The sequence below is a fragment of the Varanus komodoensis genome, unplaced genomic scaffold (genome assembly GCF_004798865.1).
Source record: "Varanus komodoensis strain SLA01 unplaced genomic scaffold, ASM479886v1 scaffold3, whole genome shotgun sequence".
Lineage (NCBI taxonomy): Eukaryota > Metazoa > Chordata > Lepidosauria > Squamata > Varanidae > Varanus > Varanus komodoensis.
The window spans coordinates 66,722,085-66,731,419 of NW_025335761.1; the positions used below are offsets into that span (position 1 = coordinate 66,722,085).

Sequence of the window (9,335 nt, forward strand, 5' to 3'; positions counted from 1 at the left end):
GGGGGGCCGGGGCGCGCGGGGGGCACGGGGCCGGGCCGCGGGCGGTCGCTCGCCGCCGCCCGCGCCGACCGGCCGTCGCTCCGCAGCTACGCGCCGTGGTGCCCCGCGTGCCAGAGCCTGCAGCCGGAGTGGGAGAGCTTCGCCGAGTGGGGCGAGGACCTGGAGATCGGCATCGCCAAGGTGGACGTGACGGAGCAGCCGGGTAAGCGGCGGGCCGCCGGGCGCTCGGGGGTGGCGGCGGGCCCTGGGGGCCGGGGCCGGGGCCGGGGCCGGGCCGCGGGCCGGATTCGCGCGGTGCACGCCACCCTCCCGTAGGGCTGGCCAGAACCGCGGCGGAGGGTGCCGTGGGAGCCCAGCCGCACCGGCCGGCCGTGCCTCGCTGAGCCTGCAGCATCCGGGGCGCATGACCCGCCCGTGCTCACGGGCTCGCTCACTTCGGACCGCGTGACACATCCAGTTTCGGGAACAGCCCGCGGTTTCGAGCCGACCCGCGTTGAGCCCTAGGCCGTGGCTTGCCGTGTTGTCTGAACTCCTCGAGGGGGCCCGTGGCTTCTCGCGTGGGCTAGTGTGTTTGCTGGGCTTGGCAGCCCAGCATCCTGCGGGTCAGACTGGAGTGGGGAGCGTCGTGTGGTTTAGAGCTGACTTCACGGCCGCATAGCAGGGCATGTCCCGTGTGCGATATGGGGAAGAGGTTGATAGCAGGCCGGCTGAACGTGTGTTCGGGGAGTAGGCATCCACTTAGGGGCAGCTGAAACGTTTAGCCCGGGTCTGGATGTGTCTGTGTGTGATTCTGAATGGTGCCTCATAGAACAACGGAGTTGGAAGGGACCAGATGGCTATTGGGTTCAACTCCCTATTACTGCAGGCCACTGAGTTATGCCAGTCTGTTCAGATGGCTGTCCAGATACCTTTTGAATGTCTCTAGCAAGGGAGAGCCCACACCTCCCCAGGCAATCGGTCCCATTCTCTGCTCTGACAGTGAGGAAATTCTTCCTGGGGTCTAATTGAAATGGGGTTTCTTTTCACTTAAGACCCTTATCCCGTGCCCTGCACTCCGGAATGAGTGAGAAGAGGCCTTGCCCTTCCTCTTTGGGGCAGCCTGTGAGGTTCTTGTAGGGCGCTATCCACCTCCCCTCGGTCTTCTCTGCCTGAGGCTGAGCATGCCCGGTTCTCCCGGTCGCTCCTCGCAGGGCTCTGCCTGCCAGGCCCAGAATCACCCTCGCTGCCCTACCCTGCACCTTTTCCAGCTTGTCCACATCTTTCTTTAACGGCGGTGCCCAGAACTGGACGCAGGACGCCAGGTGAGGCCCGACCAGTGCCGAGTGCAGGGGAGCTACTACTTCACATGGTTGGGAAGTGATGCTTCTCTTAATGCAGCCTAAAAGGTTATTTGCCCTGTTTGCAGCTGCATCACATGGTTGGCTCATAGCTGGCTTGTGATCTACAACAACCCCAAGATCCTTCTCCTTCGCAGTCGTTGCTGAGCCAAGTGTTCCCCATCTTGTGGCAGTGCATTTGGTTTCTTGCCCCTAGCTGCAGGACTTGGGCGTTTGTCCCCACTGAATTTCCTTCTGTTGTTCTCTGCCCAGTGTCCTAACCTTTCGGGATCACCTTGTACCTTACCTCTGTCTTCCAGAGTATTTGCTGTTTCACTCTGCTTTATGTCATCTGCAACTTTAATTATCCTTCCTGGTACTTCCTCATCTAAATCACTGATAAAAACGTTGGGGAGTGCTGGTCCCGGCATGGGACCCCGTGGCACCCACTTGTCGCCTCTCCCCGGTTCGAGAAGGTGCCGCTGACAGCACTCCGCGTCCGATCCCGCAGCCGATTGCAACTGCGCTCTCCAGCTCGCTCTTTGCCAGCTCGGTCGTCAGGGTGTCACGGGGCACTTTGCCGAAGCCTTGGTTGAAGCCTGGGGAGAGCATGTCCACAGCATTCCCACAGCCAGGCCATGTGGGACGTCGCCCAGTCAATAGTCTGGCAGGATTTGTTCGTGAGAAATCCGTGTTGGCCTCTAGCATCCTTATGCGTAGAAGAGGAGTGGTGCGTGGTGCATCTCTCAGACTTTGCTCTGGGCCTGCACCCTTTTAGTCTCTGTGCAGGAGGTTTCACTACCGAATAGCTTATGTGACTCATGCACAGCATTTTTACCGTAACTTCCAGGGGTTCAAGTCTGTGATAGACTTAAGGACTCTGGAGTAGCAGAGACAGCTGTAAAATAACTGATGTTTTACAAACATTCATCCTTTCTTTTCCTTTTGGATCTTTTTGCAGGACTCAGTGGGCGGTTTATCATAACAGCACTTCCCACCATTTACCAGTAAGTACTCAAAATGTGGCAGAGCAAAATTCTCAGTGCTTAATATTTCCCTTCTAGCTTTGGTAGAAATAGCACTTGTGAAGGTTAGTTTTTCCTGCTCGAAGGCTTTTAGGAATGGTAAGAAATGAGATGGCTAGAATCCCTGGGAAATAATGGTATAATTGGACACATTTTAAAAACTACTACTTTTATTGAAGCATGGAAACCATTTGGTAGTTCCACAACTCACCCATAAAGTCTTGCAGAGGCTGTGGTTCGCTGTTTTTGGATCACACAGAACTAGAGGCAGCAGCCCGTGTCTGATCTGAACTGTGTCCTTGGCCTGGTGCAGCCAAGATGACACCCCTGCGGTGTTCCACTGAATGTGCTGGAGCAAATTGGCGATTACGGCTGAACTACCAGGCTTTTAATGGAGTGTAATAATTAACTGGATCACAACTGGATTAACTGGATCTGAAAATGTTTGTATCTCACCTCTCCATCAACATTCCTTAAGCGGACTTACAACATAAGTTAAAAAACAAAGCGGTTGCCTCATTGAGAGCCAGTGTGGTGTCGTGGTGAAGAGCCTGGGACTGGGACTCAGACGATCCAGGTTCGAGTCCCCGCTCGGCCATGGAGCCCACTGGGTGACTCTGGGCCAGTCACAGACTCTCAGCCCAGCCTACCTCACAGGGTTGTTGTTGTGGGGGTAAGATGGAGGAGGAGAATGATGTCAGCTGCCTTGAGCCCTTTGTAGGAAAAAGGCAGGGTATAAACTGAAAAATAAATAAATTGAAATTGAAATAATTAAACCAATTAATTAAGCACTCCCATTATCTGGAGGGCTTGTGGGCTCTCCCACGCCGGAGGCATTCAAGGTGCAGCTTGACCCCTGTCTGAGAGGGAGGCCTGAGCTGGAGTCCTGCACGGACCCAGTGGCCCTCGGGCCTCATCCAGCTCTGCTCTTCCATGATGCTCACATAAGGGGCAAAGTTAAGAGACCCCGACTAGAAACTCAGTGAAAGAACTCAGCAAAATGAATCGCTGTGCACACGCCTTAAACGCCCAGGCTCTGCGGGGGGTGTCCTAGCCCTTTGCGTGGCCACGTCCTGTTTCCGTGGCCGTGGCGTGATGCGTGCCAGGGATCAGCTCTCTGCGTTGATGGGTGTGATTGCCACGGGCACATCAGGGATCCAGCGTTCCTCAGTGGCGTGTGGGAGTCCAACCGATCGCCTTCCCCAAAATGCTGCTCCTGAGTAAACGTTCTGGGAATTTTAAGTGATTGTCACGGACTCCTATTTTGGGCAGCTGTAAAGATGGAGAGTTCAGACGGTACCAGGGGCCGCGGACCAAGGCTGATTTCATTAACTTCATCAGCGAGCAGGAGTGGAAGTCTGTGGAGCCCGTGTCCTCGTGGTTTGGCCCTTCCTCCTTCCTGTAAGTCTCTCTTCATCCTAGTCGGTTTGTGCAGAACCTGGGAAATCCGTGTTTGTTTGTCAGAGCTTTGTTTGTGTGTGTCTCTAATTTAGATTATATAACTAATCTCCCGCTTTTCCACCAAAAATGGCTCTCACGGTGGCTCACCATAAAGTCAAGAGTAACAAAAACTGCAGAAACTTTGTGTAATAGCAAATACTCTGAGAGCACAGCAATAAACGAAATAAGGTACATCACCCAGTTAAACACTCCAGCGCAGCTTATGTGTCCAAGACGTGCCTGAACAGATCCATCTTGGTAGCTTTGTAGAGCGGTGGAGCCAAGCTGGGCAGGTGAGTCACTTGGTCCCCCTCTTCTCTTGCAAGGCAGCCTCTGCCAAACCGCAGGTGAGGGGCTGCCGCCTGAGGTATGGTGGGTGCGAACTGGAGCACCTGCAGGGCCAGCCCACCTGCTCCTTATGCCGGCGCTTCCCAGACTTTTTCGGTCATGGAACCTTTCTGAAGACATTTTTTCCCGCTGAACCTTAACTCTGTGCCAGATTTTTTCTAGGCATTGTGAGCCCGCAGTGTTCTTCCTTCTCCCACCCGCTCGTCTAGCCTGAGTGCTTTGCATAGCGTAGGTTTGGAAATAAAGAGAAAACATTTTAAATAAAACAGCAGACCTTTATTTTGGTACAGGGAAACACTGGATCTGATTAATTCTGAGGATTGGATAGTTGGTCTCCTGTGGCTCCATCTTCAAATCCATTTTAAATGTGATTTTTTTTTTGTGAAACCCTAGTTTGGAACTGCGGCCTTATGCTCCCAAGCCCTGTGCGGTTGATTAGGCAGCAAGAGGGTGAGCCGGCACATGGTAGGGCTGATCCGGAAAGCAGAGCTGGGTCAGGTTGAGGTGGACCCCGACCCTTCCTTGATCCGAAGCCAGTATTGGCCACTGCCACACCGGCGCTTGCCAAACCAGGCAGTCTAACACAAAAGTCCGGCTTGGAATCGGCACGTTTAAGCGGACGTGTTCTGGGGTGGGAAAGCACGATTCCTGTGAGAGGACGCGGCCGGGCGGGTGGCTTGGCTGCTGGGTCGGGCAGGCAAGCAGATCAGGCCAAACCTGCCGCTCGGGCGGTGGCCGGACGGGTCCTCCCGGAGTCAGGCGAGGAGCGTTCCCCTGCGATCGCGGTGCAGCAGGAGGCTGGCCGCCGGAGGAGGAGGCGGCGGCGGCAACGGCCCCGATCCCCAGCCCAGGTGCCCCCTGGGGCCTGGCTGGCCAACTCCGCCGCAGAGCCGCCTGTTTTCTCTCTCCCGTTGCCTTGCAGGATGAGCAGCATGTCGGCCCTGTTCCAGCTGTCCATGTGGATCCGGGTAGGTGCCATGAGTCCTCCTGTGCGCCAGGGGCAGACCCGGCGAAAGCCTCCGCTCAGCTGAGTCCGGCCCCTTTCCTTCCCTTGCAGCACTGCCACAGCTACCTCACGGAGCACCTTGGAATCCCAGTCTGGGGGTCCTATGCTATTTTCACGTTCGTGACCTTGTTTTCGGGACTTCTGCTGGGACTCGTAAGTAGGCAGTTCCGCACGCACGAGAAGGGGGGAGACGCGCGCTGTTCTGTGCTCTCACGCAGTGTTAACGTGGCAACCCGTTTCCTCCCATTTTGGCTGGCTTGTTTCAGGTCATGGTGTTTATGGCAGACTGTCTTTGCCCTTCCAAGAAGCAGAGGCCCCCGCAGAGCCCCTGTCGAAGTAAGCATGCGGCACGGAGACTTCCCTTGCGCCAAACAAGACCGGCCAGTGGCAAAGCCACAACCGTCCGTGACGTCGTGGCTCTTGGTCTGAGGCAGAATGCCAAGAAGGCTCGATGCCAGGGTCTTCCCCAGCGAGTGCCCTTGCCTTGGCGGGAAAGCAGGCGGGCGAAACCCTAGAAGTGGGGGGCTCCAGAGGCCCCTGCGACTGCCGCCCCGCTCCCAGTGACACGTGCGGCCCCCGTGAGACCTGGCCACGTCCATAGCCCAGAGGAGCCAGTCCTCCTGCCCTCGGCTCGCCGGGAGCTCCTCCTCCCCTCCGTGTCGGGCTGCTTGCGCGACCTCTGAAGGGGCCTTTCTCTCCAGGCGCGCCAGCGTGAGATGGAAGCGAGCGCTTCAGCCGACCGTTTGTCCAAAGTGCCCGCCCGCTCTGAATTTCCTGCTTCAGGAAGCAGGAAGGGCAGCGGGGGCCGTTGTGGCCGGGCGCCCTGCGGTTGCTCCTGCCCTGCGGCCTCTCGCAGCGGGGGGAAGGCACTCTCTGGGGGCACCAGGGGGGTGCAGCATGGGCGTTTTGCCCCCTCCCGGCAGGGAGAGAGACTGCCCCGGGGAGGTGGCGGCCCTGCCCTCTGTGCCCGCACTGTCCGAAGCCGGGGGAGGTGGCGTGCCTGCAGCGGCTTGCTGCAGCCGGGGAACCGCGGAGCTCGAGCTGTTCCCAGAAAGCATTGGATACAGCAGCCGTTTCCTGCTTGCAGATGGGGGGGGTGGTTCTTGCTGATTCCCCCTCCCCCACTGCTCCAGAGAGGCCCCCACCCTTCAGAGCAGGTGGGGGACCCGGGAAGATCTCCAGTAGGGGGAAGGAGGGGGTCGCCCCGGCCCGGATCCTGGCTGCCGAAGCACCTGTGGGAGTCGGGAAAGGGGGGGGCCAGCAGTAAGGCGCGCTCTCTTCCTTCTAGAAAAGCTGCCGGCGTCCCCTCAGCTCGCGAAAAGGACGCGTGGAGAGCAGGATGACGAGGCTTTGGATGCCGAGGGGGAGCACGGCGCACCGCCACCCTCCGCCCCGCCGCCCAGCACGCTGAGGCAGCGCATCGTGGTCCCAGCTGATGAAGAGGAGCAGGCTTAGCTCCTGCCCACCGGCGGCTTTCCGGATTCCCCGGGTCACCTCCTGGCGTGGAAACAGGAAGGTCCTGTGAGGCTGGGGATTCGCCTCTTGGTCCCGAAGACGGAAACGTGGCACATTCGTTCGACAGAAAAACAGACGCTTCCCTCAGGGCTTCCCGGAGGCGTCCGCTCAGGGCCTGACCGTTGGCACGCCCTTCTTGGACCGGTCTGGAAGGGGTGGGGGGTGACCGCTTTGGGGCCGCGGAGGCGCCGTTCGGGGTGGCCAGCCTGCAGCGCTGGAGGGCAGCGGCCCGGAGTGGCGGCGGCAGTGGCGGCGGTGGCTTCTCACCTCTGGAGCCGGTCAGGGAAGGGAGGCCGGCCAGCCGGCCGGCTGGCTGCTGCCACCTCTGTGCGCGGCCTTGTGTGCTGCCGCTCTCCGTGCCGAGGGGTCTTGGCCCTGCATCTCCCCGCAAAGGCTGCGTGGCCAGCGAGGGCCCCCATGTGCGGCTGGGGCGGAGCCTGCTGCCCCAAGAGAAGGGCCGAAGGGCGCCTTCCTGTCCCTTTGTGCCCCCGCCCAGAGGCGGCAGCTAGTCGTGGCCCCATCGGCCCCCCGGGCACCGGCTCGCTCCTCCCCGCCCCCCGTCCTCGCAGCTTCTGCCTGGCGCCTGCCAGCGAAGGGCGAGGGGCCGTGTCCTCGACTCGGCGGGCCGATGCCAAGCGGGCCGCAGCACTCCGCCCAGGATGCGGACTCGGCAGGAGGGGCTGGGGTGCAGAACGCGGAGCTGGTCACGTCGGTACTTGTTCTGGTGTAGCCAGCTCAAAGAAAGGAAGGGCGGGCGTTCCAGAGAGCGGGGAGGAGGGTGACGGCTCCTCATTTCCCTGCGCAGGTGCCTCCTCATAAAATCCCTGAATGGAAGCGCCTCCCTCTGCAGCGGCGAAGAGCCAGCGCTGGGCTCAGCAGCCATTGCACGTGCTCCGTCCTCGGTGGCTGCGGGGCACGTCTCTGAGGGAGGCTTCTGGCCCTGGGCTAGCAGCTCGCTTTCCAGAAGACAGTCTAACACCTTCCAGCTCCTCGGGGAGCAGGCGTTGAGGCTGCTGCCGTCCGAGGAAGCCCCTTCCCTGGATGATGCCGGAGAGCTCTGCCCTCTGGGAAGGAGCACCACGCAGTCTTCCCCAGGCCGCAGCCTGCGGCGCGAGGCAGGCAGCCGGAATGCTCTGCAGAGGCTCGGGCCGCGCTCCAGCGCAGCTTGCCCTCGCCCGCCAGCAAGAGCGTCTGGAACAGCGTTGCGCTGAAGGCAGAGGCCTGGAGCAGGCCGTGCCCCGGCTGCCTGCGTTGCTGCCCCGCCGGCGCCGCGCCCAGGCACCTTGGCCCGGCCAGGCAGTCGGGGCCTCCGCAGCGCTGCTCTCCCATTGGCGCCGTTTGGCACACCGCGGGTGCGGTGGATGTTCACGCTGGATCTCCACAGTTGGATCCTGCCCGAGGTGGACGTTTCTCCGTTTCCTCACGTGCTGCCTGGGAAAACAGACGGCTGCCCTGGACTCCTGGTTGGCCTTCGGCGCAGAGGGAGGCTCGGGCACGTCCAGCCGCATTTCCTCCCTGTTCACATGTTTCAGGATGGTCCAGGCAGTGCGCTGATGCTCACCACCAAGAGGCGACCGTGCTGGGAGCCGTCCCGCCTGAGCCCGCCTCGTGCTGATGAAGAGCTGAAGGGCCCCGTTGCGCAGGCACAGAGCGGGAGAGCGCGGCGCTTGCCCTGGCTGAACGGCGCACGGCATCAGGGAGGGCGGATGCGGGAAGGCTGGACGGCTCGCCTGCGGGAAGCCGCATCCCTGCATGTGGTGGCGCTCTGAGCAGAGCCGTCTGGGCCGAGTCCAGTTGCCCCGTTACTGCAGAGCTGCTTGCGAGGACTTGGTGTGCGTGTGTTGTGGGAGGGGAGGGCAGAAAGGACCTCGTGGCCCTCCAGATGGCAACACGGAGGTCCTCGGGCAAAGCTCCGGACAGGAGACACACTCCGAGAAGGCCAGGCCTGGCTTCACTCCGTGGTCCTGCCTGCAGCAAGCGAGTGGTTCCCACAGCCTGGACAGCTCCTCTCTGCCCACCACACTTGCGGGGGGCTGTTGGCGGCTCTCGGTGGGAATCCAGTTCTGCTCCGCATGGGATGGGATGGTATGGGGGGCATTCTGGGAAGGCGGCTCGTGGAAACCGCGCTTTGCTCAGGGTACCGAGGAAGCTGCTTCTGAGCATCTGCTGCTGCCGGTTCTTGGCCCACAGCTGGAATCGCCGATCCAGCGCATGCCATGCCGTCAGCCGCCGGGTCGATGTCTTCTCTGCGGTGGACCAAATGCCTCTGTCCCTCCGGGAAACATTTCCAAGTAATAAAAGTTTATCTCCATGCCTGGGCATGTTGTTTTACTAGCGCCGGTGTGGTTAGCTTGGCTGGTACTTTAATGAGAAAAGTTTTGTGCCTTTTTTCTTTGACCCGATTAACAGTGCAGCTGTGGTAACGCTGCCTTCAGCAAATAGTCCCGTCAGCGCAGCCCCTTCTCAGCCCGGCCCACCCACTCGCTCACTCTCGAACGGGGTCCGATTCTGTTCCATCGCCTTGCTTTGGAATCCCTCCCCGCGGATTAGAGCAGAGCAGCGTGGCCTGGCACCTCAGGGTAAATAACGAAGCGGGCTCCAGTCCACGTTCTGTGAGCAGCCACTGCTGCCATCCCCCCCGGTTCGGGATCAGGAACCAGGCCCCAGCCATCTTGGGAGACGGGG

At 60.2% G+C, this 9,335-nt stretch overlaps 1 protein-coding gene across 1 annotated transcript in view; it reads left to right on the forward strand.

The window, feature by feature from the left end:
- The window catches only part of LOC123026545 (thioredoxin-related transmembrane protein 1-like), a 9,914-nt gene extending 953 nt beyond the window's left edge, over nucleotides 1-8,961 (forward strand). The window contains exons 2-8 of the mRNA XM_044436283.1: nucleotides 87-202; nucleotides 2,278-2,323; nucleotides 3,614-3,742; nucleotides 5,052-5,097; nucleotides 5,187-5,288; nucleotides 5,402-5,471; nucleotides 6,424-8,961. Of these exons, the coding sequence (XP_044292218.1) occupies nucleotides 87-202; nucleotides 2,278-2,323; nucleotides 3,614-3,742; nucleotides 5,052-5,097; nucleotides 5,187-5,288; nucleotides 5,402-5,471; nucleotides 6,424-6,590 (676 nt within the window). The 3' untranslated portion in view covers nucleotides 6,591-8,961. The remainder of the gene's footprint in view (nucleotides 1-86; nucleotides 203-2,277; nucleotides 2,324-3,613; nucleotides 3,743-5,051; nucleotides 5,098-5,186; nucleotides 5,289-5,401; nucleotides 5,472-6,423) is intronic.
- Nucleotides 8,962-9,335: the final 374 nt, after the last annotated feature.